At 35.7% G+C, this 16694-nt stretch overlaps 1 protein-coding gene across 7 annotated transcripts in view; it reads right to left on the bottom strand.

Moving 5' to 3' along the window:
* The window catches only part of SLC25A12 (solute carrier family 25 member 12), a 171523-nt gene that overhangs the window by 44970 nt on the left and 109859 nt on the right, over positions 1 to 16694 (bottom strand). For 5 of the 7 annotated variants that reach the window (XM_081095643.1, XM_081095645.1, XM_081095647.1 and 2 more), the window contains 2 exons: positions 14571 to 14686; positions 6011 to 6150 (listed from right to left, as the gene is read on the bottom strand). In XM_081095643.1, the coding sequence (XP_080951769.1) occupies positions 6011 to 6150; positions 14571 to 14686 (256 nt within the window). Of the gene's footprint in view, positions 1 to 6010; positions 6151 to 10010; positions 10115 to 14570; positions 14687 to 16694 lie in introns of all 7 variants that reach the window. The other 2 variants (XM_081095648.1, XM_081095649.1) reach the window with 1 other exon arrangement.

Genomic DNA, 16694 nt, shown 5'->3' with positions numbered 1-16694 from the left:
AATATCTTTCCATTTATGTGTGTCTTCTTCAATTTCATCAATGCCTTACAGATTTCAGTGTACAGATCTTTCACTTCCTTGGTAAAATTTATTCCTAAATATCTTATCCTTTTTTGTCTTTTAATAAATGGGATTTTCTTAATTTTTCTTTCCAATACTTTGTTAGTGTATAGAAATGCAGTGAGTTTTATATATTGATTTTGTATCCTGCAACTTTCCTAAAGTTGTGGATTAGTTTTAACAGGTGTGTGTGTGTGTGCACGCGCGCATGTTGCAAAGTCTTTAGGATTTTCATACCATGTGCAAAAAGAAATAATCTTACTTCTTCCTTTCCAATTTGGATGCCTCCTATTTCTTTTTCTTGCCTAATTATACTGGCTAGGATTTACAATACTTTTTGAATAAAAGTGGCAAGAGTAGGCATCCTTGTCTTGTTCCTGATCTTAGAGTAAAAGCTTTCAGCTTTTCACGTATGTCAGATGTGGGGTTGCTATATATGGTTTTTATTATGTTATAGTATGTTTCCTCTATCCCCACTTTGCTGAGAGTTTTTACCTTAAATGGATGTTGGATGTTGTCAAATGCTTTTTCTGCATCTATATCTATTGAGGTGATTATATGATTTTTATCCTTCATTTTGTTAATGTGGTTTATCACATTTAATGATCTGCATATGTTGAACCATCTTTGCATCTCAGGAATAAATACCACTCGATCATGGTGTATGATCCTTTTAATACTATTAAATCCGGCTTGCTACTATTTTGTTGAAGATATCTGCATCTTCATCAGGAATATTGGCCTATAATATGCTTTCCTTGCAGTGTCCTTCTCTGACTTTGGTATCAGGGTAATACTGGTCTTGCAAAATGAATGTGGAAGAAGTGTACCCTCCTCTTCTATTTCTGAGAAGAGTTGGAGAATAATCTGTACTAATTCTTCTTTAAATGGTAGTATTCACCAGTGAAGCTATCTGGTCTGGAAGTTAAAATAAAAAATTTTTGATCCTCACCCAAGGATATGCTTTCCACTGATTTTAGAGATGAAGGGGGAGGGAGAGAGAGAGAAACATCGATAGGTTCTGCCTGACCAGGAGTTGAACCCGTGAGCCTTCAGTGCACAGGATGACACTCCAACCAACTGAGCCACACTAGCCAGGGCTTATCTTTTTGAAAAGCCAGCTTATAGCTTTACTGATGTTTTCTATCTTTCTGTCTCTATTTCACTTATTTCTGCTTTGATCTTTGTTCCTTCCTTCTCTGACTTTGGGCTTAGTTTATTCTCTTTTTCTAGTTCCTTAAGGTGTAAAGGTAGGTTGTTTGAGATCTTATTTTTTCTTAATGTGGGTGCTTATAACAATACACTTCCCTCTTAGAACTGCTTTTGCTGCATCCTATATTTTTTGGTAGGTTCTTCTTTTTCCATTTTCATCTGTCTCAAAGTATTTTTCCTTTTCCTTTTGACTTCCTCTACCACCCCATTTATTATTCAGAAGCATGTTGTTTAATCACCACATATGTGTGAATTTTCACCCCTTCTCACTCCATCTTCCTATCACCTTAGCTTCAACCACACATCACCTTTCAAATGAAGTAGGAATTTTCCATCTCTATTTCAACCTTAAAATGTGCTTGAAAGAAAGTGTCCCCCATGGAAAGGATATTCCAGAGCAGCATCAGAAGCAAACACAGGTCCCACTCTCTCTCTTATGTATGTTTTCCCTTCCTCGCTCATTCTTTTTTGTCTCCTTCTTTATATCATTTTTTATGTTTCTGTTTTCTTCATGCATATGCCTTTGGCTCTCAGAAATATACAGTGCCAACCATGGGCATGATTAAGACTTATTAATGATACTCAGTACTAAAGAAAATGTGGACCTTTATAGTAAAAACAAAGCAGAATCTTCATTTAATAGATTTCCCATTTTTTATTAGATCAACAGTTGAATTTCATGTATCTTTTAAAGATATATTTCTGAAGTATCAGAGATAAAATTATGGAGTGTATGGGACTGGCTTCCAAATGATCCAGGTGTGGGGCAGGGTGGGGAGTACAAATAAAAGAAGACTGGCCAACAGTTGCTAATTGTTGAAGTTGGTTGATGGGTACATGGAGTTGATTATCTTACTCTTGAAATTATTTGAAGTCTTTCAAAATAAAGTTTTAAAAATTGAAATTAAGAACTTCAAAATGAGAAGCAACACAAAGAAAGAAGAAGCCACATATATAAAGCTCTCAGTTTATGTAGTATAATTAAAACATCAGATTAAAATAGATAATATATCTTCAGTAAATGCAAAGGAACCAACAATGAGAGAAAGCTATCTTAGGAAATATATAATATTTTCAACTTTTCAAGTTTGAACACTTTACAAGGTAAGTCAGGTAGGGACTAACATTGAAAGTATTAGAACAAGCACTGGTTGTACAAATACCCACACCTAAAAGATAATAGTTTTCAAACTGTGATCACCCTAATGAGAAAAAAATAATACCCTGAGCTTATAAAAGATAAAATAAGGCCCTAACCGGTTTGGCTCAGTGGATAGAGTCGGCCTGCGGACTGAAGGGTCCCAGGTTCGATTCTGGTCAAGGGCATGTACCTTGGTTGCAGGCACATCCCCAGTAGGGGGTGTGCAGGAGGCAGCTGGCCAATATTTCTCTCTCATCGATGTTTCTAACTCTCTATCCCTCTCCCTTCCTCTCTGTAAAATAATCAATAAGATATATTTTAAAAATTAAGAAAAAAAGATAAAATAAGGATACTCTAAAAAGATACTTTATCTAAAAAGATAAATATTCCATTAAATAAATGATAGAATAAAATAAGTCTGCTTCTAAATTGAAAAGTTGAATAGGGGAACTGAGGAAAATGATAAAGAAAGGAAATTTTGCTAAAGCTAAAGGTCTTGTGCACTTGGAAATGCATTTCACATAGCTATGAGATGAAAGTAGCAGAACTTCAGAAATATATGGCTGTCTTCCAAAATTCCATGCTTCACAAAATCATAGTAAAAGAACAAAAGGCAAACAAACAAAAACTCAAGAATAAAGAGAACAGAAAAGGAGAAGACAGCAAGTATGTTTTTAAGATTAGAGAGAAGAAGGGCAAGTAACAAACGACTTGACAGAACCAAGAAAACTAGAAACAGAGAAAGCCAAAAAGCAATCCAAAGTACAGGATAGACCCCCAAGAGACTCATAAATTGGCTGACTAGTACTGTTGGATGTGACAGTGAAGGTGAAGATGAAAACAGGAGGCTTAGATGAAAGTCTGTTTAAAAAGCAATTAATTGCCTGCCTTACTGCACCAGAGTTACACCTCTGTCCTTTCCCAACCTTGGCAAAAGGCTGGAGGTTCACTGCCTGGACAGTTTAATGGAGGATACAGAATAGGTACTGTAAGACCAGGTTGGAAAGAGGTAAGTAAACGAAAGTCCAACTTCATACTGATGGTTGTCTTCGCAGCCAGAATGTTAAAATCCAGACCTAATAATCCAGATGGGAGGCCAGATGATTACTCTCTGATTACCCAATTCAAAAGAAAAGACCTGAACATGCAGACATTAGAGGTTCCCCAATACAACATCCCAGCCAGAGAACTTCACAGTAAGGCTAACTAAGTCCTACCGTGAACCAAAAGCTTCAAGTAAGATTCAGTCTTAAATATCAGAGAAGGATCAAGGAACATCAGACATATGAGAAAAGCCACTAACATAAAAAACAGACCCAGACAAAGAAATTTAGAGGAAACACACTTGCAGGGAAAAGAAAAATTTAAAAACACAAACAAAAAACCCTGTCTTTAATATTTTTGAAGAAATAAAACAATAGTACATCTACAAAAGAAGCATAGTATGTATGCTATTTTAAAAAAAGAAACATTCAGAAAACCAAAAAGAGCTCCTGAATGTTAGAAATATAATAAAAATTGAAAACTGAATAGAAGGTTCAGAAGGAAAATAAGAAATAAAACTAAAGGATCATACATTTAATATATTTACTAGTTTTAGAAAGGAAAAAAATAGGAGGGAATAAATAAGAATATTTTCTCTAACTGAAGGACATAATTTTTCAAATTTAAAAAGCCCACTGAATGCTCAGCATAATGAATAAAAATAAACTCACATCAAGGAATATCACTGTGAAATTTCAAAATACTTTAGGAAGGGAAAAATTTTTTAAAACTTCCCAGAGTGGGGGAAAAAAGATTTCAGAACACAATTAAGAATAAGGATGGCACTGGACTTTCCAGTGGCATCACTGGATGCCAGAAAACAAGTGAGGAATGTTTTCAAAATTAGGAGAAAAATAAATTCCTACTTGAGCTCTACACCCAGCCAATCTAAGTTTAATAATTGAGCAAAGGTTTTCATATGAAAAGTCTCACAAAAAATTACTTACTTTCCTCAGGAAGCCCTTGCAGGAAGTGCTCCACCAAAAAGAAGAAATAAACCATAATAAAAGGAGAGATGAAATCCAGCACATGGAGATTCAACATAACAGAAAGGCAAATGGATTCCCCAATATGAAGCTGAAGGGAGATCACAGGCTGACAGCTATGCATGGAGAACAAAGTCCAGCTTCCAACCATGAAGCAAAAAGTTAAACATAAAATTACCATATGACCCAGCAATTGCACTCCTAGGGATATACACAAAAGATTTGAAAATAGGTATCTAAACAAAAATTTGTATACCAATATTCATAGCAGCACTATTCACAATAGCCAGAAGGTGAAAACAACAGAGGGTTCATTAACTAATGAATGGATTAAAATATGGTATATCCATACAATGGAATAATACTCTGACAGAAAAAGAAAAGTATTAATACCTGCTACAACATGGATAATCCTTAATTCTATTTATAGTTGACCCTTGAATAACATAGGATTAGGGGCACCAACCCCCCAGTCAAAATTCCCAACTACTAATAGACTACAGTTGATGAGAAGCCTTACCAATAACATAACCAGTCAATTAACACATATTTTATATGTTATGTGTTAAATACTGTAGTCTTATAATAAAGTAAGCTAGAGAAAAAGAATATGTCATTAAGAAAATCATAAGGAAGAGAATATGCATTTATAGTAGTACATATTTACTAAAAAAAGATTCATATATAAGTGGACCTGTGCAGTTCAAACCCGTGTTGTCCAAGGGTCAACTGTATAGGAAATATTCAGAGTAGGTAAATCCATAGAGACAGAAAGTGGATTGATGGTTGCCAGGGGCTGGGGAGAGACAGGAATGGGGAGTGACAGCTTAATGGGTACAGGGTGTTCTTCTAGGGTGATGAAAAGGTTTTTGAATTAGAGGTGGTGGTTCTACAACACTGTGAATGCACTAAATGCCACTAAATTGTGCACTTTTACATGGTTAATTTTATGTTAAGTGAATTTTACCTCAATTTTTTTAAAAAGAAAGAAAGCTCCTGGAGAGCTCTCAGAAGATGAAATTGATAGAATACCTAATGTGTTTTAAACATATTAAAATGAGATTTTAATAACAGGCAAAGTTTGAGAATTACATTAATACATAGAAAATGAAACAAATAAGAAAAACTAGAAACTCTAAGTGATCATTTTAGTCATGCATAGTGTTTACAAAATTATAGTAATTCAAATATGATATTGATCTAAGTAGACTCATAAGATGGGGGTAGGGAGACACAGAAAATTTCAAGTCTGTGGTAGAGAGGAAGAGATGAAAGAAGTAATTACTAATCTTCCATAGTTCAAATTCAATAAAAAAAATACCTATAAGTGAAAAATTTTGAAGTAGAAATGTCAGCACAAGTTTATTATTTAAAGCTATGGAAGTAAGTACTGAAAGAAACAATTATAAAAGTCTTAAAATGTTGCTTCTGGGAGTGGGAAATGAAAAATGGAGATAAAATACCCTAGGGGATTGCTAGTTTTTATAATAAACTTAGTAAAACTTAAAGGAAACGAGGTGAAGGAGGAATGAGATATATTTACACCAGTTATGAAAACTCAGCTCACCTGGAGAAACTGTGTGAATTCTGTGTAGTTAAGATGCTTCTTCCGATTATGCCCAAAATGCAGCCGAATAAATTCACAGTCCCAGTTAAAAGGGATATGATGATGAACAATAGTCTGTCCAAAAATTTCTTTGACATTTTCTTAAAAGGGAAAACAAAAATAAATAAATTATATCCAGAATAAGTAGTTTAGTCCACTGCAATGTTCCTACAGAAAGAAATTAAGAGAAATTTTAAAAGTCAATATTATCTGATTCTATTAAGATTAGCTGCAAAGATTTTTGTGCCCAGAAACCCATGCACAGGAACAGAATTGATACAAAATATAATTTTACACTTAAGATTGTGTACCATTACATATAAGGCCATAAGATTCTTAATTTCTCTTGATATAATTTTAATTAGGAAGTGATTTATATCTTGCACTATAAATGGCTGCTACTTTGCATCCCAGTATAAAATCAACGGTGTTTTCCCGGTTCCTCAAGGAGTCGAATTAAGCCCTTTATCAGAAGCATGAATACCTAAATTACAGTATAATGCAATATTTGTCATACTAAGTATGGTTTGATTGAGGCTTGATTATTACATTCACACTACCCTGAATATGTCTATTGAAGATAGGTATAAGAAATACTACCAAAAGCGTATCATTAGCTCAGCAGCAAACACCTTATTAAAAGCTTCTGATATTGTCAAAAATATGGTCTTGACACAAAGCTTCAAAATCCTCATAAAAACCATGATTATTAATCTCAACTATTAAAATATTTTAAGATAAGTGAAATTAGTGATTCACTTTTACATAAAGAAAGACTAAACACAGTATACTAACTTTTAGATAAGAACCAGTCACACTGTGTAATATACAACCAAAACCCTCTAATAGCTTGTCTTCATGCACTAACCATGTCATTCACTTTCTTACACAGTTCTACCCTTACTATAAAAGTCAGTTCACAAATGACTGGTACTTTAATAAGCATAGACGGGAGAGACTAATTTAAAAGCTCATGCAAAAAAAGAAAATCATTGAAAAGTTAAGAAAGCAGGAAGCCTGTTTTAATGACATCTAAAGAACAAATTATTTTCAAATTTAAGCCAATTATATTAGTGAAAGGGTTTTATCATCAATAACTATCAAATTATACCAAAGAATTAGTAAATGCAAGTTTAATATTTTATAATCTACAACTATGCTATTTTCTCTAATTTCTTCAAATTCTTTAAATAAGATACAGATCTCAATGTTGTAAATGGTTTAATGGATTCCCTTTAGTTTTTATACCTCCTTTCCTTGATAAAAGCATTGCTATGGGGGGCGGGGGGGGGGGGGCGGGGAGGGCATGCAGTGTAAGCATCCTGAACTAGAAATCCTGCCAGTCTGAACTCAACATATATAACAGCTCTGAATAGGTCACACCAATCAGTAACTTGGAAGAAGGCATTGGATGTCACTGGGGAGATGGGATTCTCATATTTGCTTCAAATGGAATGTAGCATTTTATTTCTTGCCGAAGTAGCAATAGTATTGAAGAATTTTCAAATCATATCCAATCATTTTTACTTTCCATAAACAAAAATTAAACCTATGGGGTTTTGTTTCAAAAAACAAAAAATTAACTCAATAGCAATTCATGGGATCCTGACTTCTAACCAACACAAAGGATTACCCTTAAATCTACATGAAACTTCACATTATAAAATATGTTAAAGTTTACAAGATAATTAAAATAATAAAGGTTGCAATAAAATATTTAGAGCTAAAAATATTATGATAGATCAGAAAAAAAATTTAGAATTCTCCAATTTATTTGGCAGTTTCTATTTCCAAATTAATTATTCTTCTTTTTAAGTCTAACAATGTATGAAACTAAGGAAACATGAATAAATGGAAAGCAACCCTAGCTGGTTTGGCTCAGTGGATGGAGTGTCCACCTGTCAACCAAAGGGTCCCGGGTTTGATTCCGGTCAAAGGCACATGCCCGGATTGTGGGCTTGATCCCCAGTAAGGAGCATGCAGGAAGCAGCCAATTAGTGGTTCTCTCTCATCACTAATGTTTCTATCGCTCTCTCCCCCTCTCCCTTCCTCTCTGAAATCAATAAAAATGTGTATATATATATATATTTTTTTAATATATTTTATTGATTTTTTACAGAGAGGAAGGGAGAGAGATAGAGAGTTAGAAACATCGATGAGAGAGAAACATCGATCAGCTGCCTCCTGCACATCTCCTACTGGGGATATGCCCGCAACCCAGGTACATGCCCTTGACCGGAATCGAACCTAGGACCTTTCAGTCCGCAGGCCGACGCTCTATCCACTGAGCCAAACCGGTTTCGGCAAAATGTATATATTTTTTAAAAAATAGTTTAAGAAATAAATGGAAAGCAGAACAGAGTAAGTTAAATAACTACCTATACTTGAGTAATATTATTTATTAAAGGTAATAAGTTATTTTATGATAATCTTTATTTTAAAGGTCACAAGTCCCAAAACTCAACTATTTGATAAGAAATGTACATATTACTACCTAGATAGATTTTATATAATGGTAGAATAACACTGACTTCCCTTTATGTGATCAGAAGTGAAACTATATCAAATAAAGTAAAAAGTTCAGAAGCTTTCAAACTACAAAAAAATAACTATGAAAACTGTTTTCTACTATCACAAAAATAGAATTTATAAGTCAAAATTACAGTGTATAATCTACATTTAGAAAAAAGCTCTATAATAAAAACTTTAAAATCCTATTTTATAAACTTTCTAGCAACCTCTAAATAAGATATTAGAACATCTTCAAAACAATTAAAATGATGGTCTAAATTACTCTTAGTAATCTCCCAAATATTAAATTGCCGTTTTCCATAAGTATTTGTTTGAACTTTTCCTATTTCTCCTTAAGTGGACATTTGACAGCTTTTACTATATATGGTTTCATTATGACCATTGGAATGTGCTGTAGTTTATTAGCTACCCTTAGATGCTTTTGATTATTTTAGCTATGTCACAGTCTACAACTATAGTTACTAGGATTAACACAATGTCAAACCTACTTTGGGACCTCTTGAGGTATCTCACTTTCCTTCTGTTATTATTTACACTGCCAATTGTCTAAAGCTAATTCAGAAGGCTCACAGAAATAATTAGTACCACTATTATTCTGCAATCCAATACTTAATTACCACTTTACTTTTACCAGGATGTGCTTATCAAAAAAGTTAGACAAAGCTCCAGAACTGGAGAACATATACTTGTATAGCTGATGTTCTTACCTTACCAGCTTTTGTCAGGTTCTGTATGACATGAAAGGGAACACCAATAATCTCAAATGTACCCAGTAAACCTAAATGACACTGCATAACAAGTTGTCCCCCTAGAGAGAATCCCGTCTTTCCAGTGGCAAACAAGGGTGTTGAGCTCTAAATAGCACTTCTTGGAGTGCTAATTCAGTAGCCACAGTTCTGGCCTGGATGAAAGAGATACACAGTCACATCTTACTGGCAGCAAGATCATGATCTAGTGTTTTGTACTAGGTTGGCATTGCTAAGAGAAATAGGAATCCATTCATTTTCTGACATATGGGAAACAATAGACCACCTTTTCACTTCCTGCAGAGCATGGGCTTATGGAAAGAGATTTCTAATTCCTTTGAAAAGGGAATTGGGGCCAGATACAAAAGTAGCCTGTCATTATGTTCCCTTTGCTCAAAGGAAACTAGCACAATGATTTGTGAGGAGGGCAGGTAATGATGATAATAGATTAAGTAAAAATGTTCACAGATGTATAACATTAGTCAGTTTAGCTGAATCAGTCACTTATGATGATTGGACTAGATGAAATATACATTGAAGCATATATATTATGTAAATATGTCTTTAACAGAGGTCTTAATTTCCCCCACTGAGTCTCCCCATCTTATCCACCCTCATCCCTCCCCTGGTCCTTATGGGAGCTTCCTACTGGTCTTGTTCACCTTTCTGCAGTACAAAATTACCTCTGACCGGGGCTGGCACTCTTCTCCAAGACTGCCGCCATGCCTGCTCCATGAATGAGCCTGGAAGGAGCTGCTGTACCAACGGTGTGGCCAGAGAACTCCTCCTGTAGGTATACAAGCCATCAGCCCTGTGACACAGCCCACCTACCATCAGCCCAACGACATCCTGATTCCAAGGATTTCAGCCCAGCAGGAGCCACTGCTTCCAACTTACAGGCTTGAGACCAAACATTTTTATTGTCAGGGGGAAAAAGTCCTCAACAGCTGAGTTTCACCTGCACAGCTCTTAAAGTGAAGTCAGAGAGGCCTTTAGGGCTTCCACCATGAACAATGAATATCCTTGTGTGTCACTGAACAAAAACAACGGCAAGACTGGAGGAGGTAAAGAGTTTTTCAGTGAAGGAAAACGTGGGGGAAAGAAGAGAAACAACTAAGAGACCAAAAAAGAAAACAAACAACAGCAAAATAAAGATCAACAACAGGAACTTGTAGAGGAAGTCCCAATCAATACAGCATGTAGACTGAGTCCCAGCCTTCTAGGTTCTACTCCCAGGTGGATCATCAGTTTCTGGGTGACCTCCTCTGTTTTTCTGAGAGGAAGTGTTTCTGTTAACACTTTACCTACCTCCAGGAGGGACTTTGTATAGTCAGTCAACAGAGTAGTCATGCTGTCAAATATATGGAAAGGTCCATTTCTCAGGAAAGATTAATTTAAAAGGCATCTATTACTATAGAAACTAGATGCTTTCACAGTCTATCACCAAATGGTGATAAAAACTAATAACAGCATGTCTTTTTTTTTTTTTTACCTCAAACTCTAATAGCCATTCTAATAGCCTTATTAATATGACCTTCTCTGCAATATCTTAAACAAGCCTCAAAAATTCTTCCTGATTTAATTTGAACACCAGGTGAAACTCTAATTCTTACCAACTAAGCTGGGTATTTATTAGCATTAGTATTTCATATTATTCCATGTCTACAGTTTGTTTCCTCTGAGAGAAGGTACATTTTTCATACGTAGACTTCCATCTCCTGAGCCTTTCAATAATAGCAGTGGTTATGCCTAATTTATTCTTCCCTTTAGGGGGAAAGAGTCTATTTTAGAGACACAAACGGAACACATTTTTACTTGCTATACATATTGATGGTCAAAGACAATACAAAATCAAAAGGAATCTGCTTTTTGAGAATCCTACAATCAGGGGGTGAAGTAGTGCCCTTGAAAAAGTTCACTTTAGAGAGTTCCTATTCCTAGGCAAATACTTTGGAACACAATGTTGAGATTTTAATAGAAAACTTAGAATGTATAACATGTTTTATATTCATTTATTAGTTAATAGATGAAGAGTTTGGGTGGTCATTTTATTTTAATGATTATATCTTTGTTAAAGCAAAAGGCTTTTCTTAATTTATGATAAAAATATATCAGCTATTGACAATACAATGTAGTGTAACTGGTTATTTAGGTTACCTTAAGCTAATTCTGTCAAGCAGAATATCCAGTACACTAGTGGATAACAGTAAGACCAAGGCAAATTTTTACTGTATCTAGCACACACCAGTCATGCAATGGCCTCAACAAGGCTCATGCCACCAGGCAGTAACAGATATACAAGCCATTAAGTAATTATCCACAGCATGCACTAGAAGTTGTATTAAAGGGACATCAATGAGGAAACAATTATCTAATGATTTTATTCCCTCTTATAAAAACTCCAGAATCCTCTCCTGAGCTTGCATATTCTGAAATGGATTACCAAGGTCTCAATGTAAGTCCTCTCCCCCAGAATAAAGGCATCTCTAACAGTGAAAAAAAAAAAAAAAACTTGTCCAAACTCAAGAAAACGTTATTCAATATTGCTACTTATATAATACTTGAAAGATGCACACAAGATATAATTTGATGTGAATAAAAAAGCATATCTAAAAAAACAAAAGCATAGATGAGAACAATATATACAAGTACACAGATAACATCATCAGTATAGTCTATGAGAGCTACCCATGGCATACCAGTCTTTCCCCACTCCATTACACCTTCCATCCAATATTCTCTCCCACCTTTCTCTCCAGATGTGCACAACACAAAACTATTCTTTAAATAAGCTTCAAACTAGAAAACACAAGGCCATTTGGTGAAAAGAATTTCAAGTTAGAATGGATCTAAAATTTGCTTTTACTTAAACTATATTTATAAATACATAAGCATTATTCATTTTATTAAGTGGATACAAACATGAAAACTGACCTTTATCACAGATCCAAAAACCCTATAAAAATTATTTTCTTATGCTGAATTTCTACAGTCTTGAAATACAGCTTTAGAAATCTTGTTATATGGCATTTCTAACAGTTTCGATGTTCTTCCTGTTTTCTTAAGAATATAAAATTAAACTTTCTCTTTTTCATTATGATTCTTTTCATTTGAGTTAAGAACATCATCTAAAAATGGATCCTCAAAACTAGGGAGGCAAGGCAGGAAGGGGAAATGGTCAAAGTCCCCAGGAAATAGGTGAGCACTATCAAAAGAATCATCCAGCTGGCCAGAGACCCCAGTTACAATGTTGAAAGGTGGGTCAGCTTTACCTTATTCCATAAGAATCTTCCCATCTCTAGATGATGGAGAATAATGAAAGCAGGATTTTGGAGGGTTTATATGTTCTTCAGTTCATACTAGATGCTATAAAAACTAAAACTGATTTGTTTTGCTTTTAATCCTAGTGATATGTTCTTAAAATCATAAATCATAGTCTGAGGGAAAAATAAAGTATCTATAAAATGCTAAAGCTCTATAAAATGAAATTTTAAGGTGGCGTAAACCAGCTACTTCCTACACTTATTTTAATATACTAATCAACAATGGCATGAGTCTCTATTGTTAGTCTGTTAGATGTACTAACTTGAGTGACTAATTTTTCAAAATAGAAATTGGGTAAATCAATCAAATGGAGGATACACAAAAAACCATGATATCAAGATAGAAAGTACAAGATAAATCACAATTTGTTTTTGGGAAATATAAATTTTACACAATGGACACGTGATAGAAGCACAGATATACTGTCATTAATGCAGATATTTGTATCAAGGTATTTCCCAAGCATTTCTGCACATTTGGAAGTGAGACATATGAGCATGTTTGATACCTACTGAAAATAGAAAATGCAGCATTATCAGTAGTACAGGGTTAATGCTGAAGGATGAGATACAAAGGTTTTATGCTTTAAACTACAGAATCTAGGTATTTTTGAGGAAAGTCAACATTCTTTAGGAGGCAGAATGGCCAGAGATTGCTCCAAAGCAGGGAGAATGCCAAAATATGCACGGGAACCTAAAACGTTCTGCATAGGTTTTTATTTGGGAAAATCTTATTCAGAAGACAACTGGGCCAATGGGCAGAAGGAAACAATCAATGCCAAGCTAGAAAATGTGCCCACTAAGATCACAGCAAAGGCACCACTGGTCCTTCTGAACACCTGTACATGCTCACCAGTCTTACCATGCAGTGATACTCCTTCCTTTGGGTTTAATTAAAAGTATCTGTTTTAGAACAAACTCTATAGTGAATAAAGATTTAGTGTTGTGGCTCAGGAAAAGCCCAACTTTCAAGAGTTTACTACACATTGATGCCAATTCACACCATAAATGGGGATCTAGCTCAGCTTTACAAGATGAAAAAGCTCTGGAGATCTATTATCACAACAATGTGAATATACTCAACATTGCTGAACTATACACTTAAAAATGGTTAAGATGGAAAGTGTTATATAAGTGTTGTGCTATCAAACTTAAAAATTCCAAATTTTAAAAAAAGAAAGAACGGAACGCTCAAAGTCCTTAAAAACACTACATTATTTTTATTAAAAAGCCTATTGCAGGAAAAACTAGCTGATACTTTTCCTAAAAGAGAAACTAATTTTTGCAAATAAGTGTCATTAAAAATTAATGCATAATGACAAACAGAAATCCAAGTTTATAGTTTGTGAGACATCAGCAATGCGCTTATTTATTTGCCTATCAAAGAATCTACACCCAACTCAGATGGCAATTTTCATAATCCTTGTTTCCTAAAACCAGGATTCTACAAGGGGGTTCAGAGAAGGCTAACTATTCTTGCCTTAACCTCCTCCTTTAGTTCCACTCATGGTGTTAAAATGTCATGGTAGCAATTTCCAAAGACACTACAGAGACCCTCTGAACACTATGCCAGAAGTCCTTTAGAGAAAGCTGTTGGTCACAGTCTGTTTCATGAAGACATTGCCCAGGCTGGCTCAGAACAAGAAAGTTTTACTCTGCCTATTTTAGGCGTGTGAGTGTCAATGACTCAATGAGCTAAGGAATGACATTCCTTGGTTCCTTCATTTTTTACAATAGTCTAATGCTTACAAGAAAATAAAACCATTTACCTGTGTAAAGCCTTTTAGCCAAGTAATACTTCGATAATTGACTAACTCCTAAATAATCCAGCAATCTATATGCAGTTACTCGATTTATAAATTAAGACTGGACCAGCCTCACTAACTTCACTTATCACTTACAATCTTTTCTTTTCCTTACCAAATGTCACCTCTCCATTTCCACTCTTGTCAAACAATTGGAAAGCCACTATGAACATGGAATCTGGAGCACATAAAACAGATTCAAATGCCAAAAACTCTTGATAGGAGATCAACCTAGAATAAAGTATAAAATGTTACTGGCTGGTACAAAAAGAAAAAACATCAAGCATTTAAACTGCCTTTACTTTATAAACTATAACTCAGGGTAACCAAATAATTGATGAAAAAAGTTTCTTTTCATAGAGGTATTCCAGATAATGAAAAAACAAAGGAATGAATAAAATTAAAATATCAGTCTTTTGAAAAGCTCTAACAAATTAATGGACCTGGGCAATAATCATTAGCCACTAACATCACAAAGAGAGAACTAGACCAAAAATAATTAAACTTGAATCTGAACAAGTCTGTAGATCAGAGTCCCTCAACCTTGGCACTCAATAGTGCCATTCAAGGCTGGATAATGCTTGTTGTGGAGGCCTCCTGTGCACTGTATCTGGTTTGGCAGCATACCTGGCCTCTACCCACTAGATGCCAATCGTCTTGGTTTTTCTAAAATAAGTCTTAGGAATGAAATACTAAAAATACAATTACCCTGAAATTCAGACTATGTAGCTTTAAAACACATTTCATGGTCAGTAGTAAAACTTTCTATATTTATGAGAAGAGGGCCAAGAATTTTTCCTTAACGGTCATAAACAGTCAACTGGCAGAGTGAATTTGGCTCATACATGTATTTTCTTTGGCATGCAAAGTATTATTTTTTTTAGTTGCATTAGTTGCCAAAATTCAGAAATCGTAAGATTTCATATAAATATCCAGTTTTCTGGTTTCTCTTGATAAATTGCAAGCTTGGGCAATAGGTTTCTGGTGCCAAATAGCACCAGCCCCTGGAATCAAGCAAAAACTGCCTCTTTCTGAGAGATCAGGGCTCATCAGTTATTTACATCCTGCCCCTGCAGATTTGAGACTAGTTGGGCAGTTTCCAACTAAGTAGCTCTTTGTTTAAAATATAAAAATCTATGAACTGTACTGAATACCTAGATTTTGTCTACCAGTATATTCACAAAGGCAAATCATATATTCATGCAACTTTAGAGCCAGAGGAACTCTTAGAAAGTCTAAAGACGTCAAACAATCTGCTTTAAAACATTCAGAAACTCAGTAGGCCCAGTGAGATTCTCAACTCCTGCCTTCAATTCAGTGTACACCTCCCTACCCCAGTCCCCAAATTTAAAGTTACAGTTGAGAAACAGAAAGGTAAAATAATAAATAGACCATTACAAGAAAGTATTGGAGAAATACTCAGCCAACACTGAATACTCAGAGTTACCTTTGTTATATAGAGTGATTTATTCAAAGAAAGAAAAGTCAATTAAGAAACACAAAAGCATAAAAAATCTATCCTATATAATAAAAGGCTAATATGCAAATTGTCCTCTCCATGGGGAGTTAGACTTAGAATTTGACCAGGGGGCGGGACTGGCGGCCAACCTCTTGTGACCCCTCCCCGTGGCTGGCCCTGACGGATCAGATCAGGGTGGGCGGGCCGGCCAGACCCCACCCATGCATGAATTTGTGCACCGGGCCTCTAGTCCTATATAATAAAAGGGTAATATGCAAATAGACCAAACAGCAGAACAACCAAACAAAGCATAATATGCTAATGGTATGTTAAGGCTGTTCAACCGCTCGCTATGATGTGCACTGACCACAAGGGGGCATTTGCTCCAACTGGGAGGTTAGCTTGCTGCTGGGGTCTGGCCCGATCAGGGACTGAGCAAGATAGGCCGGACCCGCCCTGGAGTCCTCCCGTGGTCCCTCCCTGACCCGACAGTGCACCGGTAGGGTCCCTCAGCCTGGCCTGCACACTCTCACAATCTGGGACCCATCAGGGGATGTCGGAGAGCTGGTTTCAGTCCCATCTCACAGGCCACTCCCCTTGGGAGGGCGCCAGATGCAGGGTTCATGGCTGGCAAGTACTGCTGTAGCAGCGCGAGCCTCTCCCAATCGGGACTGATTGGGCGTGAGCCCGCAGCAGGCACAGTGGGGCTGGTATGAGCAGGAGCAGCAGGTAGGAGCTGCAGGTGGCGTTGGACTGTGGGTTTCCACCTGATCCCTGCAG

This window comes from Myotis nattereri, assembly GCF_964212035.1.
Source record: "Myotis nattereri genome assembly, chromosome: 7".
Lineage (NCBI taxonomy): Eukaryota > Metazoa > Chordata > Mammalia > Chiroptera > Vespertilionidae > Myotis > Myotis nattereri.
Note: the sequence above shows the minus strand (reverse complement) of the source record. Positions and strands in the feature narration are given on the sequence as shown.